This window comes from Pyxicephalus adspersus, chromosome 3 (genome assembly GCF_032062135.1).
Source record: "Pyxicephalus adspersus chromosome 3, UCB_Pads_2.0, whole genome shotgun sequence".
In the NCBI taxonomy this organism is placed as follows: domain Eukaryota; kingdom Metazoa; phylum Chordata; class Amphibia; order Anura; family Pyxicephalidae; genus Pyxicephalus; species Pyxicephalus adspersus.
In genome coordinates, this window is record NC_092860.1 from 89,078,915 (window position 1) to 89,101,929 (window position 23,015).

At 36.4% G+C, this 23,015-nt stretch overlaps 1 protein-coding gene and 1 long non-coding RNA gene across 3 annotated transcripts in view; one reads left to right on the forward strand and one right to left on the reverse strand.

Annotated features, from left to right (window-relative positions):
• LOC140326746 (uncharacterized) overlaps nucleotides 1-23,015 on the forward strand; it is a 298,797-nt gene that overhangs the window by 44,600 nt on the left and 231,182 nt on the right. The window contains exons 2-5 of one of the 2 annotated variants that reach the window (XR_011919921.1): nucleotides 11,980-12,084; nucleotides 14,769-14,917; nucleotides 15,209-15,368; nucleotides 15,806-16,008. This is a non-coding gene — a long non-coding RNA (uncharacterized lncRNA). Of the gene's footprint in view, nucleotides 1-11,979; nucleotides 12,085-14,768; nucleotides 14,918-15,208; nucleotides 15,369-15,805; nucleotides 16,009-23,015 lie in introns of those variants that run through there. The other variant, XR_011919922.1, reaches the window with a different exon arrangement.
• Nucleotides 399-14,036, reverse strand: LOC140326744 (NADP-dependent alcohol dehydrogenase). The gene is made up of 9 exons (XM_072405615.1): nucleotides 13,934-14,036; nucleotides 12,622-12,723; nucleotides 9,112-9,250; nucleotides 6,237-6,324; nucleotides 5,327-5,543; nucleotides 4,561-4,821; nucleotides 3,080-3,215; nucleotides 1,784-1,919; nucleotides 399-1,512 (listed from the first exon to the last, which is right to left on the reverse strand). The coding sequence occupies exons 1-9, from the start codon at nucleotides 13,949-13,951 to the stop codon at nucleotides 1,461-1,463; spliced, it is 1,149 nt and encodes a 382-aa protein (XP_072261716.1). The 5' UTR covers nucleotides 13,952-14,036; the 3' UTR covers nucleotides 399-1,460.

Genomic DNA, 23,015 nt, shown 5'->3' on the forward strand with positions numbered 1-23,015 from the left:
TGCCAATAATTCTGTCTGGATCTTACAAGATTTAGTAGTGTCAGGCTATGATTTAGCTACTTTCAGGCCACCATGCCTCAGTGTGTGCCCTGCAGGTAAGTACCTCCCTGTATCATGCCTGCCATGTCAAGCCTCTGCAGCAATCCGTCCTCCTAGGTTGTATATGATAAAAGATGAAGCAGAGCATCGGCATCAGGTGGCTGACCTTTTATAAAGGTTGTATCCTATTTTTATCACTGAAGGTTTTTAATGCTTGTTTCAAAGTTTTGTCTGACATGTGTCCTCATTCTTGTGCTTTGATGCCACTTCTGAGTATGTGTTCTTTGATTTTTTTTTAGGTTCACCTTAAACAGATTTCTCATACATATATAAGCTTTTAGAAAATAGAAACAGACATGTTAAACTAAAGCAGCTTCATTTTATTCCATGTTTTATAAGTTTAATAAAATGCAGAATAAAATCTACACACACTTTCACCCTTCAGTTTATTATTATGATTCTTAAAGACCATCCTAAAGTAAAAAAGATACAATTAAAAGTCATTAGTGAATAGCTACTGAGGGATACACCATTGGATCTGTTCAGAAATATAGTGCAAATTACAATTTCCTAAGGCTTATTTAGTTGCATATGAGGGTTTATTTTGATCATTTTTATCAAACAGTTATCATGAAGTTACTGTACTGGTAAGCACAGGCACAAACACTGCTGGTCAAAGTATGCATAAGTATGTTTTCCTATGCAAGAAAATGCTTGTATAGCCCTAATTTAAACAATACAGCTAAAATAGCTTCTCTAGTAGTCTGAAAATACCCTAAAGTACATTAACCCATTGGGCCTGATTTATTAAAGCTCACCAAGGCTGTAGAAAATACCTCAGTTAACCTGGATGATCCAGAAAACCTAGAATGGATCTGGTTGAGGATTGAAAGTGTAAAGACTAAGGAAAGTGTATCTTCTCCAGCCTTGGAGAGCTTTAATAAATCAGGCCCATTGACTGTACTATCTCAGGACTATAAATTGTTTATGTATTATTTTGTGCTCTGTAACATATTGTACATCTGATTTTTTTGGTGATTTTTTTAATGTATAATTTGTGACTATTCAATGTTTCCCAGTTAAACTACTCAAATGCATTTTTTTCTCATTGTCCATAACATTTATTCATATGTTAGCTGCAGCCAGGTCAGTTAAATTTTAAATAATGCATTTTGATCGGTTGCAGTGGGTTGACACCAATGTCAATTGAACTGTTTTACTGCAACAAATCACTTTTATTTCTTTGGTATTACATCTGCCATATCTGCATATGTTTTAGGATTCTTTTTGAAAACTCTACACAAATTCAATGCAGTGAGAAGAAATTGCAATGTAAACCACAATGTAAACCACTAATGTAACAAACACCATTGATTAGAAAATAAGCATTACAATGTAAAATATTATTGATCACGAAGAAATCATTTGCTGTTGGATTCATTTGCTGGTTGGCACACAATAATGCTCCGGAGTCTAAAGTAGGAAACGAGGAAAAGGGAGATTATTTGTAATATTTAGGATTTAGGCAAAAAGGTTTGCAATACCAAACTGCATTAAAAAAAAAAAAAAAAAAAAAAAAAAAATATATATATATATATATATATATATATATACATATATGCATATTTCAACCATCTACACATTTTAAATATATATATACAATATAAATAATTTTCAATGTAGCAATGAAAAACTTTTATTTTTATACTGAGTATAAATTAATTTTCAGTTTTTGTAAACATACCCTTGTCCACTGCTGAGTAGCTCAAATGCCTTATTGATTTGATCCAGTGTCAATTGCGCCCTAACCAAGAAATTAACATCGATTTTTTTCTTCATATAATCATCTACAAGCTTTGGGACATCTTCACCTTTATAGCCTAAAAAGTAAAATCCATATTGTTTGTATATTTACGTTCTCTTCTACAACATCCATACTGCAATTTACAAGTTTTCACTTTGACCGATCACTTTGCCCAATCATGCCCTGTCTGGAGTATGTGTTAAGGGACATTATGGACCTGATTTAATAAAGCTTTCAAAGGCTGGCGGGGATACACTTTCTTTGGTGAAGCTGGCTGATTCAGAAATTCCAGCCTTGGAGAGCTTTAATAGATGAGGCCCTATGACTCAAGTTGAGGTAGATGACGGATGTACATCTTGTAATGATGATAGGGGTAAGATGATTTGTTATATGGCTGCATTTGTTATATGGAGAAATAATGGAGGAGAGAGGCATAGGCCCTGATTTAAGAAAGCTCTCTAAGACTGGAGAGAATACACTTTCATTAGTGAAGCTGGGTAATCCAGCAAACCTGGGATGGATCTGGTCCATGATTCAAAACATTTGCTAGCAAATGGTTTTTCTTTTTTAAATTCATTCCATGTTTTCTGGATCACCCAGTTTCACTTCTGAAAGTGTATTCTCTCCAGCCTTGGAGAGGTTTCATAAATCAGGCCCATAGTGTCTTTTGGCAGCTAGAAGAATTGGACTTTCCACTCAATAGCTATAACCGGCTGCTAGGATGGATAACTTTACTTTCTACATGGCAGTGCTATTCTATGATATAAATGATATACAAGCCCATAAATATTGCTTGCTTTTAGTCTGTTGCTATAGATTTACCTACTACTGTTGCTGATTGCATCCTTTGCATGACTTGTTGCTAAGGAATTGACCTCTGCATTCATTATACAGCCAAAACTGGAGACTTGGCTGGATATTTCTACTTAGCAGTACAATTTTTCAGTTATACAAACTTTTTATAAATTTTGCTTGCCATTGAATTTATTGTTGGGTTTTAACAGGTGAATCATACCTGGTTTAGATTATTCAATTTTACAATGATTGTATTTCCTTCTAAAATAGATTCATTTGCAGTCAGAGCATGAAATAGTCACATCCCACTTGTTTATAGACTCCTTTAGTGCATCTTGTTTGATTGACCAGGCACCACTCAAGGTCAGTTCTGAACTTTTAACTGTTTTCCTTAAGTATACATAAAGCTACAGCTAACCCATAAGAATAATATAATCATACCTCCAAATACAGATCCTTTTACAGTCCGTCCTGTCAGTAGCAAAAGTGGATTCAGTGAAAGGCAGTCACTTGGAGATGCTACTCCAAGCACTACTGTCACTCCACTACCACAGTAGGTCGACTGCAATGCATTCATCTGAAAAAACATTATTACATTTATAAAAAGTGTACATATGAACAACTGTATATGGTATATACAGTATATTACATTGATTTTGTAATTCCTGGAAAACTGATTTATTTACTTTATAAAAAAAATTTACATATAAATGTTTATAAAATATATATGATTTTCTGAATATTGGATATTTTTTGGGGTATCTAGTGTCAAGTGTTTGCATCTTTACATCTAATATTTGCCATAAAAATATAGATGATATAATGGTTGGGTTACTAATAGGTGAAAGTTGATTCATGTTGTATGATTTATTATCTAATATTGCGTCTTAGTTTGAATAAAGTGAACCTGTTCTCCAAATGTGCTACCTAAAAATAAATGTGCTGCCTAAGTAGATACCACAAATGACTTACTGCTGCTTCCTTTATCCAGAAAAGCCCCTTTTTACCCTGTCTGAGACTGCTTAGCCTTTATCATGAACAACTTGATGATATAGGATCTATCCATAATTTGATGCTAAGCCCTACCTACCCATTTGCTTTAAAGCAAATAATCTTCATAGTATCACTTATCCACTTACTGTATATTGTGGAATATTTTTAATTTTGATCTAAAAGCAATGCACGCTAATATACTGTATATAGAAACTATTTAAAATGCAAAGGATTTGTAATTTTGCTCAGCCATACTTCATGCACGGCTGGGGAGGTAATACAACTATTTCCAAGTTTAGTTTAGTTGTTTATAGTATTATCCCTCACCACAGAATCACAATCATTGCTAATTTGTTGTCTAATGAGCAGGCAGATAAAAAAGGAAACTGTAAAGCTGAACATGAAAAACTGTTCACCCTCCCCCTTCCATTCTAAATAGTAATAATTTATAAAGCTTTTTGGTTTTCTTTATACCCTCTATTTAAAACCTAAATCTTGGTAAGCTCACCTATGCAATTTAAATAAAATGGCTGGTTGAAGGAGTTGACCAGATAATGTGCACACCATCTTGAAAACATCACAGCTCCCTGATTCATGCAGACTGCCCTAGGTAATGCTCAATATAGAAGATGAGCGTGCATGAATAAGGAGGAGGGGAGGAGGAGAGGAGGACTTGCTGCAGTTTATCATATACACTGTGAAAACTGACTGTGTGCAGTAAAATTAAAGTAACCAATTTCAGCACATGGAAGAGCGTGTACAACTGTAAATAAGGGGAAGGTTGAAGTTCAACCCTAATACTAGTTGAAGAGAATTACACTTTCAAAAACCCAACCTAAAAAATCCCATACTAAACTCTTTTGGAAAGTAGTGAGGGAGTATATATTTAAATGTATATGAAATATTAGTATTAGCAGCTTTTTACATACCATAGTTTCAATGCGTCCAGCACATTCAATGGCATAATCCACACCTCCATTAGTCTTCTCACAGATGACCTCATAGATTGGTTTATTATAATCCTTTGGGTTTAGGCACTCTGTAGCTCCCAATTCAATGGCTTTTGGATATTTTTCTTTGTGAGTTCCGACCCCAATAATGCGAGAAGCTCCAGCAGCTTTGCATCCAGCTATGGCTGAGAAGCCAACACCTCCCAATCCAAAGACAGCACAGGTAGAACCTGGAGTTACCTGGGGGATAACCAAATACAGAAAGGTATTAAAAAAAATATAAAGCTCATCTGGTCTTGTTTTATTTATTTCATAATTTTAATATCAGTACTTCCTTGCAAAATAGGGAATTGGCAGTTCTATCTACTTCCCATGCATTATATATTGTTGTGGAACAGTCCTGTCGAAATCCAATCCTTGATGACCACAGTCTGGTGGAAAAAACTAAAATGTGTGTGGACCCTGGTAGTATTTCCCTCATCTCCTTTGTTTTAAAAATCTATTATTTATCACAGAAGGGTTAAGAATAAGAAGATGCATAATATAGTCTAAATCAAAATTAATGCAAAACCTAAATGTAGATAACTTCATGATGGGTTTGCATATTTAAGATATATAACAGATATATAACTTAAGAAACCTATTTACTTAAAAAAAAATTAAAATTAGTATAATAATTAAAAAATTAGTAAATAATTTTTTAAGCTTTTGTCAGTGGTTCCATTTTTTTAAAAAAAACAATTACCTTAGCCGTGTTTATAGCTGCACCGTACCCGGTAGCAAATCCACAGCCTATAAGGCAGGTTTCAAGAGGGGCCTGAGGATCTATTTTGGCAACAGCTATGTCAGCTACCACAGTGTACTCTGTAAAAGTGCTTGTACCCATTAAGCTGTAGATTGGCTGGCCTTTACAGGTAAATCGACTGGTCATATCTGGCATTAGTCCTGTTTTGGCACCCAAGCTGTTTAGAACATTGAGAGAATAATAAGATAAGGAGTTTAAAACATTAGAATTCAGTGGACACGAACCTACTTTTAGTACAATCAGTAAGCAGAACACAAAGATTTATAAACTGGAATATTTTATGATAAATACTATTGGCAGTTGAAATGTTTTCTACCTTAACAGGTATATTCTATAGATATATTATATGTTTGAATGCATTTACAGCTGACAAATGTAAATGTGTGGATGACAAATTGTCAAGCTAATTCTAGAGCTACAGTATGCTGGGCAGCTGCCAAACTTCCATGTGTACATTATTAACCTGGGATATATCAGTTGTAGCATACATAAACCACACCTATATGGCTTTGTGTTAGCAGTGTTTCATAGAAAAACTATTTTGTTGAATGTATGAATAAATAACAGGACAGTTGTGGGTGCATCAGGGAGAAAACTATAAAAAAAGCTTGCAAACAAACTTAAGCCTTAGTTACAAAATAAAGCAGTTTTATAGCTTTAAACATAGAACACACATTAATAGCCTGGGGAGTAAAGTATTATATTTGTTCTCTCTCATGACTAGTAATGAGTAGCTTATGCATTACAGTGTCGGGGGGAGTTATTTATGCATTTTGTAGAATCAAGGTGTATAATGATGGCATAATAATGGCAAAATTAGGCAAAAGTTTTGGTAAAATAATACTCTTACTCATTTTTATCACAGAAATTGATGTCCGGGCTTTTACAGCCTCTGCATGTTCCACATTGGGGAATAAAAAGTGGGATGACTTTGTCACCTGTAAACAGGAAATGTGAATTAGAAAATAAATAGGTAATAAAACATAATGACTTAAAACTTATTTTGCAATAAAATAAAATATTTCTTGTTTTTTTAAATCAAATTGTGATCGTGCAGCTGAGCGTAAGTGGAGAAAATCTGGTCTCAGTGCTGACTTTATGGACTACAAAGCCAAGCTACAAAGCTTTAACACAGAGCTCACTGTCACCAAGCAAAATTATTTCTCGGCAGTCATTTCCTCTCAAGCCTCCAACCCACGCAACCCCTTCTCAACAATTGACTCCCTCCTAAACCCCACACCTGCTCCCCCCACAAAATCCTTCTTTGCCCAAGACTTTGCCACCTACTTTAGAGATCAAATGGACAAAATCAGACATGATGTCTCTGCCCACCGAGCCACTCCAACCCCATACCCACCCCTTCCACCTGTAAATCATCACTGGCCTCCCTCAGCCCTGTTACTGTGGACAAAGTCTCTTCTCTTCTCTCCTCATCTACATCTTCTACCTGTCCTCTTGACCCAATTCCTTCTGATCTTTTCCGTGCCCATTCCTCCACCCTGGCCCCTGCCCTGACCGAACTATTCAACCTCTCCCTTTCTACTGGTAAATACCCCTCAGCTTTCAAACATACCATAATTCTCCCTATCCTAAAGAAACCCTCACTGGACCCCTCCCTACCCTCTAACTACCGTCCTATCTCCCCTCTCCCATATGTCTCCAAACTTGATTGCCTTGTTTACAAAAGACTCACCGATTACCTGAGCACCAACTCTCTCCTTGACCCTCTCCAGTCTGGCTTTCGATCTGCCCATTCCACTGAAACAGCCCTTACTAAAGTGGCCAATGACCTCATCAGAGCTAAGTCCCAAGGCAACTTTTCCCTGCTCTCTCCTGGTTTGCTTCCTATCTGTCTGACCGCTCCTTTCAATTTTCTTTCAATGGTAATTCCTCCTCACCCACTCACCTTCCTGTTGGTGTTCCCCAAGGATAAGTCATTGGACTCTGGTTCTCTTTTCTCTGTACACTCCTTTCTCGGTAGTCCCATATTCTCCTTGGGCTTACAGTACCCTCTGTATGCCGATGACACTCAAATCTCTCTGCCCACTCCTGACTTGTCTCCCTCAAATTCCAAATCTCCTCCTGACATAAATCTAACTGTTAACAACACTGTTATTCGGCCCTCCCCTCAGGCACGTTGCCTTGGTGTCACCTTTGACTCTGCCCTCTCATTTACCCCCCATATTCAGAAAATTTCCAGGTCCTGTCACTTTCATCCACGCAACATCTCCAAAATCCATCCCTACCTGATCCCAGAGACCACCAAACTCCTTGTACATGCTCTTATAATCTATCGTCTGGACTACTGTACCCTCCTCCTCTCTGGTGTTCCACTAACCCGACTTTCTCCTCTACAGTCTATTATGAATACTGCAGTCAGACTCATCCATCCTTCCCACCACCCCTCTTCCGCTGCATCTCTTAGCAGATCTCTACACGGGCTTCCGTTTCACCTTGGAATCGAGTTCAAGCTCCTGTGCTTTGCCTTCAAATCCCTACACAGTTATTGTCCCACTTACATTTTAGACCTGGTAAAAAAGTACTCCCCCAGCAACCCCAGAGCTCTCTCTGCTCCTCCAATGACCTACTAATGACTTCCTCACTCATAACCTCATCACACGCATGGATACAAGACTTCTCTAGAGCTGCCCCAACTCTCTGGAATGGTCTTCCTCGTCCTATTCGGCTTGCTCCTACTTTCTAACCTTCTACTTAAAAGAGCACTCAAAACCCATTTTTTCAAACTTGCCTACCCATCTTCTTCTGTCTTTTGAAACCATCACTACTTCCCACCACTACATATCCCCTCCTATTGTGTGTAAATTCCCCTACCTACTAGAGTGTAAGTTCTTCGGGGCAGGGTCCCCTCCTCCTGTGTCACTGTCTGTATTAGTCTGTTATTTGCAACCCCTATTTAATGTACAGCGCTGCGTAATATGTTGATGCTTTAAAAATCCTGTTTATTATTATTATTAATAATAATAATAATCATACATTTTGTTATTCACAGGAAAACAAAGCCAACAATGTCCTCTTGGGATTTTGGTTGTTTTTTAATAGTTTGTCACAATCAACTGGACTCTTGTAATGTTGAAGACATTTCCCAACTTTCCAAGCTGCTTTACTATGTCAGCCAGAGTAGGAAATACATCCCAGATAACAGTTAATTGAAACATTCCCAACATATACCCTCCTTTTTTTATTTTAGACAAGAATTTCTTTCCTGTTGACTTCAATAATGTTTATATTTAGGTTTGGTTTAAACCCCAACATTGGGATGATATCATTATTTTCTGTGTGTGCTATAGCTATGAAGGATCCTTAAAGGCAGTATAGTGGTTTTCACCTATATAGAGACAAAAGAATATACATGCTGCAGCTTTCAGTATTCTCTGCTTTGTCATGATACTGGCTTATTCTGATCAGATAAAGCTTTAGCAATTCAGCTGCAGCAATTCCTGATGCATAAACTTCCTTACTGCCTTCCTTCTTAATATTTTCCATTGGTCAGTGAGTCTGACAATAGAGATGGACCAATAGAATTGTGTGAAAGTGGGAGAAAGCTCCAGCACTACATAGAAGTATCAGTGCTTTGTGTAATAGAGCTGCCTAGCATTTACATATAGCAGTTGAATGCAGTTGTAAGTAGGGACATCTACGTGCCTGTGCTTCATACAAGCAAGGAACATTAATTTTGTAAAGTGACGGGGTCCCTGTAAGCTTACCTGGTTTTACACATGTTACTCCTGGTCCAACACTTTCAACCTGTCCAACTGCTTCATGACCCAAAATCACTGGAAATTTGGAAGTAACAATTTCTTTAAGCACACTGTTGTCTGATCCACAAATACCAGAAGCAAGAATCTGGGAAAATAGATAACATGGTTAAAAAAGACACTTTTTTAGCATTTTTAATTAGGCTGACATTATAGTGGGTTGGAGAAGTAGAACTAGGACACTGGTGGCCAACCTTTTGAACGTCACGGACCACTAATTTCACGGACACTGGACTGCAAATGCGCGGGGAGCCGCGTGTCACTCAAAGGGAAAGAAACTTCCCCCAGAGTGACGTCATAATGCCAGAACCAGACCTGCGATGGGACAGTGGATGGCTTCTGGACGGGTCCCATCGCAGGTCTGAGTCTGGACACAAACAGCCCACCGTACTGAGCCTGCAATGCATACGGGAGACATTGTGAAGTAATTTTGCTTCACAGATGCTAGATCTGTTTAGTTAGGGACAATCCAAGCTCAGGTGTGTGAAAGATATGGAAGATGGGCAGATATCACAGCTAATCATTTTTTGGGAGACATTTGCCAATTTATGGTCAAATGTCTTTTTACCATGCATACCAATACTAAGTATAGGTAATCCTTTTGGAACAAGAAGAACACGTACTTGGACTTTTCTAAAGCATTTGACACAGTACCCCACAGACTGTTAATATGCAAGTTAGGGTCAGTAGGTTTAGAAAAGTCAATCTGTAAATGGATAGAGAACTGGCTTAAAGATCGCATCCAAAGAGCTGTAATTAATGATTCATAGTTGAATGGTTTACGGTTATTAGTGGTGTACCCCAAGGTTCAGTGTGGGCACCATTACTGTTTAACATCTTCATAAATGATACGGAGTTTGGGATTAAAAGTACAATTTCTGTGTTTGCAGATGACACCAAACTATGTAATGGAATTAAATCCATACAGGATGTCTATAATCTACAAGCAGACCTGGATGTACTGTTTGACTGGGCAGCAAAGTAGCAAATTACATTTATTATAGATTAATGTAAAGTTATGTACTTAGGAGCTAACAACATGCATGCTTCATACTGTTTAGGAGGTATACATTTGGGGGAGTCAGTAATGGAAAAGGATCTGGGGGTTCTGGTAGATCATAGACTTAATAACAGCATGCAATGCCAAGCTGCAATATCTAAAGCTAGTAAAGTACTTTCTTGTAAGAAAAGAGGAATAGACTGCAGAGATGGAGACAATATCCTGCCCCTGTACAAAGCATTGGTCAGACCACATCTGGAATATGCAGTCCAGTTTTGGTCACCAGTTCACAAAAAGGACATCGTGGAATTGGAGACAGTGCAGAGAAGGGCAACTAAACTAATAAAAGGAATGAAGGAGCTCAGCTATGAGGAGAGATTAGCTGAACTGAGAAGAGACGCTTAAGGAGGGATATGATCACCCTGTATAAATATATAAATGGTCCATACAGAGAACTCTTTCTATTTATTCACTTTGAGATCATTACAAATAACAAGAGGGCACTCTTTGCGTCTGGAGGAAAAGAAGTTTAAGCTCCAGATAAGGAAGGGATTGTTCACTGTAAGGTCTGTGATAATGTGGAATCGGCTCCCTTAGGGAGGAGTTTCAGCAACTATTAAAGATTGCTTTAGGAAAAAGCTGGATGCATCCCTTGCGACTTCCGGGGCTGAATTAGCTCACATTATTACAACCTGAAAATCAAGATGGCTGGAGATCAGGAACCCAGAGGAGGCAATGATTGTGTGAGGACATGTGAGCGCACAAATAGCGGTCAGGCAGTTAAGGGGATTTTATTGCAGAAGGATTATTGGCTGCAATAAAGAACTTGCCTGGTTAGAGTTCTAGTTTTTTTTTTTTTTTAAGTCTAATACTTACCATAAGCTATGACGCACATAGAATAATAGAGAAAAAAAAAAAACCTTAATAGAGAGAAATAAACCTTTTTTCTAATACAGTGCACCACAATGCATGGTGTATATGTGCAGTATATTACAAGCTGACTTTCACTACACTGACAGCAAAGCAAAAACTCCCTTAACAACCGGACCTACTCTGTTTCAGCCTGTAGTAGGGCAGAGTTGGGCGGGGTCTGTTTGTTGAGGGAGTTTCTGCGTGTCCTTAGTAACCACTTCTGTGCAGAGAGAGCGGTGTGGAGAGACCAGAGTTTATCCCAGCAGGAACAATGGAGGAGTTGCATTGCTTATATTAAAGGCTCACACAATAGTAATGCAATCACTATGATGTCAGGGTGTCAATTGAAACATCTAATTACAGCTTACTATTGTTTGACCCTTACCGCTATCCCTACAGCCCTGTCTGCCCTGCCTGCACTACACTGACGCTACTACAGTGGGTGAATGCAGTACCACTTTGTACCGCTTTCAGACACTTTTTCACTTGTGTTTTAGCTCGCAGCGATTCCAGTAACTGCAGCATTTCCCACCCTCGGCTTATACTTAAGTCTGTCAATTTTTCCTGTTTTCCAAGGTAAAAATAGGTTCCTCAGCTTATACTCAGATCGACTTATACTCAAGTACATATGATACATGTTACTTTCTAAAATGTGTGTCAAACATTTTGTAGAAAAAGTGCATTTTCTTAATATATTGCAAGCTTCTAGGTAATTTAAGTGCACAGCATGCTAGGTCCTCTTGTTTCTCTTATCCTTTCTATGATATTACTACTGCATCATGTAATTACTTTTATTTATTTCTCTACTGTAAATAAATCTACTGGGTCCAAAGCATTAGCATTATTTAATATATACCTGTGTTTGTGGCCACAAATATTGCATATATTCTGTTTTATTTTAATAGGAGAAATGTCTACAACTTCTCCTCTGATGATTGTCTGCTGCAGAAGGCAGAAAACTTTCCTGTACCATTGGAAATGCTAGAATTATTGGAAAGCCCATCAACATGGTAAAAAAGCATGCAAGTTTTTAAATTAATTGCATTGCATTACTAGGTAATTTAAAAGCAAACAGATTCAGGAACTGATTAGGCAAATTGTTTTTTGTTTTTTTTGTGTATATAATGATAATAGTTATCCCAGCACCATGTCCATCAGCTGTAGTATAAAATTGCTTGGAATGGTTTGATATTTATACTATTGCAATGTAAGGAGTTTACTGTTCTCTCTATTTTCTTTTGGTTTGGATCAATATGGATCAACTTTAATTAATATGATTTTACTTAATTGTAATCAATAAAGTTTTGCATTTTAAATTATATATTTTATTGCCTTCATGCTATTTTTTTTTTTACTTTGGAGTGGTTTGAAGACAATATACATAATTAGAAGGTACATTTATACTATCCATGAAAATGTCTAGAGCTAATGAAAGTGCATAGGAATAAATCATTTCACAATTTTATATATATATATATTTTTGAATTTTTGATATTTTAGGTGACTATTTGAGTGACAAATACATTCTGGTAATGACATTTACATACCTTAATTCTAACTTCATGGGCTTTTGGTGGTGCCACAGTAATTTGTTCAATAGACAGAGGTTTATGAGGCTCCCAGGCAACAGCTGCCCTACATATAATATCCTAAGAAGTGAAATAAATGATTAGACTGCAGTATGAATAAATACAATTACTGTAAATTTTGGGCACTAATATTCTGAACCATTTTACTAAAAACCATAGCATTTCATTTCACAATTCTTTGATTTGTTGCTAACAAAAATCTCTCATCACTATGATTAAAAATGTCACTTGCCTGCCTTGCATACCCATGCTCTGCCTTCAGTACTTTTTTTGGCTTGCATGCCTATTTTGGATTACTGATCTAAGCTATGTACAGATGCACAATTTTTGTTGAATTAGAATTTGACTAATGATTTTTTTGGGCAAAAATTCAATGTTTGTACAACTGTCACCCAACTTCTTAGTGATTTGCCTTGCAGATATTTCCATGCTATTGTTTCCTAATATAGAGGACGCAGCTGGACACCTTGTACACATCTTCCCCCTACCCATCTCATAAAACAGAACAGCGCTGTCTCTACATTTACTCTACTGTCTCCCTTCTACTTACACAAGACATTACATGACATGATATCAGAAGTGGTAGAAGTAGAAATAGTAGTATCAATAAAAGCTATAATAAAAAACCAACAACTGCTAATACTACTAGAATATAAAAAAAAAACAACTAATAATAATAAATTAAAAATAAAAGAATGTAATGTTATTAGAGGTCATGCCAAAAACACATAAACTTCTACAGCTACTAATTTTATTAGGTTTCTGCAATAACTAACCCCTTAATATCTGTTCTGAGTTTCAGACTTTAGATGGAATATGTTATGTAGAACACAGCAAATTATGCAATTTTAAATTACAATACAATATATAGGAGTAGCAAGTTCAACTACTTAAAAAAAAATCAGTGACATTTGCACAATAGAATAGCTGTTCTACTTTTCTGATGTAATCATTTTCCTATGATTATATGATTCCTAGGACAAAGAAAAGGCATTTATTAGAAGGGAACACTGAATACATTCCACATTCCTCTTACTATAAGAATTCGCTACATCTGTACTGAGCCTTGATTCCAAGCCTTCATATACAGATCACAGATTTATTGAGACTGTAGGAAAAAAATCTTCATACGTTGCATAGACAAATTCAGTAAACGTGAACATTTCTAGGAAATACTTAACATTGCTACAGAAATAACAATATTTAAATTTGTACCACTGTTTAGAACAAAAGACAAAATAGAAAATAATTATATATAAAACTAGATTACTTTTCCCGCAGTGCTCATGTTGGTGGAAATAGGAACACGTCTTTCTTGCTTAATGTCAGTTCTTTCTTTTTCTTCTGGGATTTTCCTATGCTTGCAGAGCAGATTGTGAGTTGGTGACCCTCCCTGTTAATAGACTCAGCCCTAAATGACTAGATCTGGGCAAATCTGCCCAGCTCACATGGGGTCATTGAATCTCCACTCTACTGTGGTGCATAGACAAAGTCCCCCCCCCGCAGCTAATGTATCCAAATGTAAAATTAAATGGATCCCACACATTAATATTATTATTATTTTATTAATAATAAAATAATAATTATTATTATTTAAACAGGATTTATACAGGGCCAACATATTACGCAGCACTGGAAATTTAATGTGTGCAAATGACAAATGAATAAATACAGTGGCACAGAAAGAGAGGACCCTACCCAAAGATCTTACAATCTAGGAGGTGGAGGAAGTAACACACATTATCTTCCATAACTTATAATAATAATAAAAAGGAGTTCAATACAGTACCTGCTTGCACGTTTCAACTTTGGTTATCCTTTGACCTGAAGGTTCTACTAATATTCTGGAGAAGCATACACATTCTTACATGATTAATTATACCTATGTTATTTTTGCCATTTAATTGGTTTGGAACCCTACCTCAAATACATTTTTGGACTTGACCCTGATAGGTGATGTGAAGGTGTAGTAGCACCATCTCCATTTCAAATCTCAAACCATCTACTGGGAACTCTTCAAAAAGCTGCAACCCATTTCAAAGGTTTTTGAGACTGCCCACAGGGAAATTGACTGGATTTATTTAAATTTATTTGTGCCTCCACAGTGCAAAATCGGGCCTGAAGAAGGAAGAAGAAGACTGAAGATGGCGGAAACTGGCGCATCTTCCATGTTGGGATAAGGAAGAATTCCATGACGGCGCAAGACCCAATTGAGGAAAGGTCCAGCGCAATTGAGGGATCTGAGGAATTAAAGGTGAAAGGGTCTGAGACACTCCATTTTGTTACCTAAGACACTCCATTTTGTTTTCCATTCTAGTTCTAGTTTTAGAGATAGATGTATTCCTTGTTATTGTTCTGCCAAATAAGTGTTCTTGCTGACATCTGCTAAATTCAGATATTGCTGACAATTAAAGAATAACAAGATGTCTTGTACGTGTCTGAAACAATGTAGCAAAGCGGTTTTGTATTAGAACAAAGATACTATTATCTCTCTACTGTGGTAAATGAGCACGCACAGTGATATTTTGTTATGTTATAAAACTAGATGTTTGTTACAATAAAGATGAAGATTGCTTGTTACCAAACGAGTGTATTCGTCGTTGACCAATTCTTCCCAGGCGCCTCTTCTGATGCACTGAGGGACACTGGGATGGTGAGAAATCACAGAGGAATAGAGCCAAGAAACCTGCAGATCCTTTCAAAAGGTATGTGTGATTTTTCGGTTTAGTTCCGCTTTAAGTCTAGTAGTCGGAACCCCAGTTTGCCCAAGCTCTTTGTACTGCAACATTAGTATAATGTAGTCTGACTTCCAGGCCCCATAGTGGCAAATTACCAGCCAAAATGTATTTTTTTTGTTAGTTTTTACATTTTTTGTTGCATTCATGTCATTCATGTTAGGTTTTTCTGTTTTTTTTTTTATTTAATGCAATGGTTGGTAGTCCACAGATATCTAGTCCATGCCAAGTCTGTAGAAATCTACATGTGATCAATCAATCACCTTGGTTTGATCTCACATGACATTTGGATGTTCACAGATGGCATATCTAATAAATTGTACAGACATTTCAAGAGTAGCACTGCCTAATAGGTTTATTCTACATTTGCATAATATAAGTAATCTTGCAAGAACTTGTATTTCTAGGATGTCTATATGTTTGCAAACGGCTGGCCTTATACAGGTAGTCTCCAAGTTAAGGACATGCAACATACGGACGAATCCCAGATACGAACATGGAGATTGCCTGCTTGCTCATATGGAGGCTGGATGGGGGAGAGGCGGTTTCCATAACTTGCAGAAGAAATCTTTTGCCCAACACAACTGAGGTTGTGGGTGATTTTTTTTTGGGGGGGGAGCTCTTTTTTGCAGCCTCTTGTAACTCTTTAATGACCAAGACAATCTCTGAAGTTTTCTTTTTGCATATCAAAGCACAGCTTGCTCCAGAAGTTAATGAATATCTAGGCTCCATAAATAATTTTTTTTGCTTTGTTTGTGTTTAGCTCACAGTGAGGTGACACCAAACTGCCTAATAATACGTTGAGACAAACATCTGACCTATTTGCATTTCATTAAAGCAATTCAATTCAAAGAACAAAACTACAGTCCCTATCTCATATGTAACCCAGTGACTACCTGTATATATCATTAAAATTAAATTTAAAAAAAAAGTTTATTAAAAAATAATTTTGTGTGATTTATTAGGAAAAGTAAGTAGGTACCAAAATGTCCTTGTTCCAAGTGGTTGGCGTATAGAGTAGTATATTAACGTTTGTATGATGGCTTTAACCAGCTTGTTTGTAATGTAATTGTTTTTGTTGAAAAAATATTTTAGATTATTTTTACTTCAATTTCTTTTCAATACTCAGGTAACATTTTAACACTGCTGTTTAATCAACTGAACATTGAGGCACTGTAGATGGCAATCAATGGTTGCTTAGTTTTATCAGTTTCTAAGGGTGGGGAGTTCATACAAAACTGGAAAATTCAAACATAAAAACTTCTTTGCTTTACTCTTGACTTGGGGTGTGAACCTGAAATTTTGCCAAGAAAGATCGAAGTAGTCACTTAAAGATTAAATTGAACCAATTTATCTTAGTCAAGAACTAAGTGACTACTTCGATCTTTCTTGGCAAAATTTCAGGTTCACACCCCAAGTCCTGATTTTATCTCTTTATCAAATAAGTTAAATTAAGACACATGCTGACTTCATATCTCTAAAACTGTTTAGCTCTATTTAACTTATTTGATAAAGAGATAAAATCAGAGGGAGGTAGAATTGACACTCTCTGATATGCATATAAATATTTAGGAGGACAGAGGTTTTTTGAATCATTATTAGAACTACTAATAATAACTTTTTTCTTCTATTTGACTAAAGGATGTCTTCTCTAAGGGCTTTGCTAATGCAGGAAGATAGTAATACTTTTTGAGAGGAACAAAGGAACAGAGAAACATTTGTTAAAAAAAAAGAAAATTAAAGGTGGAGTGGAAATCAAAGTAGTTGATTTAAGTTAGCTATTGAGATAGGAAAAAGTGAAATTAAAGTAAAACAGTCTTTTTTTCTAGAATTGCCAATGTGGGAAATTGCATGGAGGATAGGGCTTGATAACTTTAAATAAAACATGATGCTATTGTATACACAAACCTTTTGCCCTTAGTATTTCATGTATATCTGGTTGTTTTTTTTTATTGTCTTTGAAAGGTAAGTATTTACATTGATTATTGCAATAAATACAGAGTTTGCAGTTCTGAAAGCCCCACAGCCAATAGGATCTTGATGCAAAAAAGTTCATGTGTTAAATCACCACAAATGCATTATTTTTGTTAGCAAGTGTTTTCAATCCTGGGCCAGATCCATTCCAGGTTTGCTGGATCACCAAGCTTTACTGATGAAAATGTATGCTCTCCAGCCTTGCAGAGCTTTAAAAAATCAGGGCCACTGTGTCGGAGGGCAATAAAACCTGAGGTGTTCTCTGAAAAGTCCTTGAAAGGAAATCACTCTTTGCATAGTGGCTCTGTAGACCCCTTGCCACACCATCCTAATGCCAGTACACCTGCCACCTTTTTGAATTTGTCTCGATTGCTTAATAAATTTAAAGGTTGTACAGGCTCCTCTCTTGTACTGAAATTGCTTACTCTGTGTGTTGCAATGGGGGTACGAGATATCATTTTTCTGTAATTAAGGCTAAAGGAAGTAAATTGAATAATAGAATACCTTTTGACCTGGCTCTACATATATAAAATTCTAGGAGTATATTTTTTTTTGTTGTATTATAAATCTCCCTCAGTTTGCAGCTCTTTTCATCTTTACCTCATATCCTGTTGTCATAACACTTTAAATTTCTGGTATGCACTCTTTATTATGTTTAATACTTAAAATTTGTGAACATATGTTCACTGTGAACAATGAAATTAATAAAACTGTTATGACACATGTATGTCACACATCATAACATGATCTTCAAAACATGTTGGCATTTGTTCAAATTGATGTCAGAATCATACAGATATGTTTATATGATGTAATCAGTTTTTATTTCATTCCCAGTGCTTAAGACCACTGTAAGCATTCTTATAAGCCAATTATATTTAGGTGTTTCTTCTCTCTGCTTATTGTTGCCAAAATGTAAAAGAATTGATATGGCTATAGATTTATGCTGCTTCTAAAAAAAATTAAAATGTGGGGCACAAAATATGAAAAAATACAATGTGTGCCCATTCTATGCAAATAGAAAGCCAGCACCAATACTCACTAGATGCCAGTACCCACTAGATGCCAGACTTTGCCTATAGCAAGCCCCCACTCAACATCAGGACACTACTTCCCAGCACACGGTTGCCCCCAGGACTTCTGTGCACAAGGAGGGCATCTGGGGAAGGACTGACAGAGAACCAGGATCCCACAGATATTGCAGTGCAAATGATTCTCTGCATAGGCAGAATACTGAGGCAGAGGTATACACAAGTAATCACTCCTCCTGATCCAAAGAAAAAGACAAATTATAGTTGGGGGTCACAGGCTTACACAATCGTAAGGACAGAAACAGGCAAGGTAAGCAACAGTAAATCCAACAAATAAACACACCAATAGTAGGTGAGCCCAGTTTAACACTACAACATGGTACTGGGTACTGTGAACAGAAAGGCTATAAAGCAGTGTTTTTCAACCTTTTTTGAGCCACGGCACATTTTTTACATTGAAAAAATCCTGTGACACACCACAAATCAAAAATGTTACAAAATGACACCAGCTAATTCTCTTGTCTCTAAGAATAAACAAGGCAATTAAGCTACCAACTGCCACCCACTAACATGGAAGAGTAATACATTACTCTGCCAGTCACTACAGCTCAAACACTCAACAATGGTCATTGGATAATTTCCCACTGTACACCTGAAGATCTCTCAAGGCACACTAGTGTGCCGCGGCACAGTGGTTGAAAATCACTTCTATAGCAGACCTAGCAGCCAATGCCAAGACCAATCAGCTCCTAAAATTCCCTTCAGCTGTTCATAGGCCCAGAGTGGGTGCTGGGGATGCCACTAAAGTACACTTCAGGCTGCACAGCTAAAGAGAATCCACCTGCAATTGACACCACTGGACAGAATAAACAGGGTGTGATACTGTGGTGGTGCACAGCGCATGATTGTCTGCCAGATAAGCATCTCCTACCAGAGTACAAAAAAACTGTATTCTGGTCTAGATCCACAATCATAGATTATATAAATATTTTTTTAAAAATGATATATTATAAATAGAAACACCATAACTATTTTGCATTGTATTTGAACATGTATCATGAGACTGTAATATGTATATCCTACCCAAAGAATAACCCACAAAATGTATTGTCATTACTATTCTGTTTTACACAAAATTCTTGATTGGATATAACTTTTTTAAAAGGATAGGTAAAGCATGTAAAAACACAAGTCCCCTGATGATTTACACAGTGTTTAGGGAAACCTCATTAATGCTTGATTTACTACTAGAAGAGGTGGGTGAGAATTCTTTATTCCAGCATCTCGTTTAGAGTAGAAAAAAGAAATCATGTGCATACTGCTTTTTTCTTTCTGCAAAGTAGAGAACTACAATAGACAGTAGTTTTAAACACTTATGTTGGGTGGGGATAGATTACAAAAAGAATTCCTCAAAGGATTTTACAATACTTCATTTTACACAAATGAGCTCTTTTGGTGTGGCATTAGAAACTCCAAAACATATCATGTCTTGCCTTCTTTTAGTGTATTTAAAAAGCCCCTGGCGCAGGAAACTTTTTAAAAAATTTTTGTTTGGATAGGCCATGCTGTTGGTTTGGTATATTGTTCACAAAGTACTGTAAGTTTTCGGGTCTATACTCCTTGCTTATGATGGCAAGGGAGGCATAGAAGAGCATAGGAGTAAGAGAGTAGCTAAATCAGGCACTAATTTGGTCAGCTTTTATAAGTGAAATGATCTTGACATCTAAATTACATCACTCATGTTCATTTAGTGAGAAATGGCCACAGCATTGTACAAAATGTCCACACAATAACTGAAAATCGTGTGTCTATGTTTTTCTTTTTTTTATGACTGGTATTTGATTGCGGTGGTCAAACACCAACATTGGGAATCAATTTTCTCCTATGTAAGCACCCTAAAAAAAATCCCCCTGTTTTTAACCTGCTTGAACTGTTGTTTTGCATCACTTAAGAAAACGAGAAATGGGCGAACTGGATGACTGTAATTTCCTGCCATTCTTTGCTTTTTTTATTGGAAATGCATAAAACAAAATAGCAAAGTTTGAATAACAACTGTGATTGATCTTTGATTGCACCATTGAGATGCTAAAGGCAGAGTAGGCCAAGACTTCTGTTTGATCTTTATTTTGCCAATTAATATTGGCATTTAAATGAACTAATTCACTGTTTATTTATCCACTGAATAGGGGATCTAGCTGAATATCCCACGCTGCTAGTAGTTTTTTGTTCAACATTTTGTAAGTTATAAAATTATTCACTACCTTATTAATCTAGCACCTAATTATAGTTTGGTATAGACAGTAATGATCTTGGCATGAAATACTGACTGCCATTATGACAATGTATTAATAATTTTTTTTGCTGCCACTCCTTCCCATGTGCAGATCAATGTAGTGGAAAAGGGACCTGTGTATAGACTTGTAGAGATGTAGGTTAATGCACGCCATGTCTTTACATTTATTTCTCAAGTGATCACTTCTACAGATGCTGACTGATAGATAATGCACGGCTATTCTATTTCTCTGTGTTAGGGCTTGTTATAGTAAACTCTCCCCAAGAAAATCTAAATAAAATGTATACATATATTTCAAGTTTCACAGTTTGTGTGGTTCTAAACAGATTCAATTACACGTGTAAAAGATTTTGTAGTGTTTCCCCTTTAATAATTTTAGTATAAAAGATTGTGCTTACATTTGTAGTAATAATTGTAATAGTTTTAAACAGGGACTTTTATTGCTGAATTGAGTAGTGTGTTTTAAAATGCAATTTTTGTCACTGTTGTAAACCTCCACCCAAAAAAAGTACATGGAGCTACAAAGTTTATACAATCTTAAACAGAGGGGTGCTTTATTTTATTGTGTAACACATTTAATTAGCATGTGAAAAAAAGTGTGAATACCTTTGCAATTCCAAATAGGAGAGTGTTTTGTTTTATTGTGTAACATGTTTAACTCCTATTTAACTCTTGGGTGGTATTTACCCCAAAAAGAGTAAAATTAATCAACTACCCAAGTAGGTGACTGTCCTTTTTTTAATTACACAGTTCATACAGTTCAACACATGGGACTGTTTTTTTTATTATAGCATTTGCTGTCAAATAATGTAAACAAATATGTGTTCATATATTTGTAATTACTACCTTATAATTACATGGCACAGTATAAAAAGAGAATACTATTTTTTGTCTCAACTTGTTAGTTACAAAGAATTTGTGTGGTATAAATATATGTATGGTTGTCCCACTGCCTTTTCAAGGTCCCTGTATGTAATGTGGTCCCTAACTCTAACTTAAAGCGTACCTAAACTCAACATCTTCCTCCTAGGGAAAAGAGATGCCTATCTCGCGCATGCGCAGTGAGATCGGCGCTCTTTTTTGCCCCTTCACTATATATCAGTTGCGAGATCGGGTGACGAAGAAAGAAGATCAAAGAAGAAGATGGAAATGAGAATCTAAGATGGTGCCCCCCAGCGCTTCCTCTGGAGGCATCGGGACGAAGAGGAATTCCAGGACGATGCGGACTGGATGATGGGAGGCACCAGCTCCATCAAGGGACCTGCCAGATTAAAGGTAAGTGTAATATTTTTGTTTTTAGTTTAGTTCTGCTTTAAGAGACCTAAATCTAGGAATATGTATAACAATGAATAAAGCAAGTATACGTGAAGGCCATGCATACCTATTTAAAAAGCAATATACCCTGTAACCAAACCAGTATCAAATTTAAGGACTTAAAAGGCACTAAATATGGAATGTATCACACATCCTTCAAGTTAAAAATCCATACTATTATATAATTTAAAATTTAAGATATGGTAGCTGTTACATAAACATTAGCTGTACATCCAATCTCACACAATGTTCAACGCTTTTTGCAACATAAGCTTCCTCAGCACTGATGGGACTCGTATCATATCTGAAATATTATCTGAAGTATTAACACCAAAATAAAAGCCACAACTACTAATGCAATCTTTCAGGATGCCAGATCCAAAGAGAGGAGCAGACTAGGCGGTGCCAATATCCACCATCAAACCGACATCTTTGTTTGTATGTAAATATGTTTGGAGGGCCATAAGGTCTACAGATCTGATGTACTTTTATTTAAATTTGATAAAAGGGTGAATGTAAAGATAATACTCACTTTTTGGTTTTGGTGCACTAAAAGTGTTTAACTAATTTAGTCCGTCTGACATATGTATCATGTGAATATGCTCTCTGCTCTAAGTGTCTCCATTTAGTGCCCTTATTCTAAAATGTAGATGTTACAGCAAACGTACACAGAATTATTAGTAGGTGAAATGAATCATCTCTCACATTGCTATCATTAACATTTGGCAGCTTCTGAACTCTTCTTGCCAACCTTCCAATTGTACACATACTGAAAAGGACAAATAGAGCAAATGCCTATAGATTAATTGTTCTGCTTAAGAGCTATACCTGGGTATGTATGTTTGCATTTTAAGCAGAGTCATGGTGAACAAAACTTTTTTGCCATTGAACAAGCAGCAATTTATTGTGTTAAACATAACATTGGCTATGTTGATTATGTTGATTGATTATGTTGATTATTACAATGGTTATGTTACACATATATTTGTTCAAGAAATCAGTATT

What these genes read in the sequence shown, in the direction of transcription:
- LOC140326744 (XM_072405615.1), bottom strand. An exon ending in CCCATGAAGTTAGAATTAAG is followed by an intron (nt 9,251 to 12,621) that starts GTATGTAAATGT and finishes CTATTTTCCCAG; the next exon opens with ATTCTTGCTTCTGGTATTTG. An exon ending in CTACTCAGCAGTGGACAAGG is followed by an intron (nt 1,513 to 1,783) that starts GTATGTTTACAA and finishes TTCCTACTTTAG; the next exon opens with ACTCCGGAGCATTATTGTGT.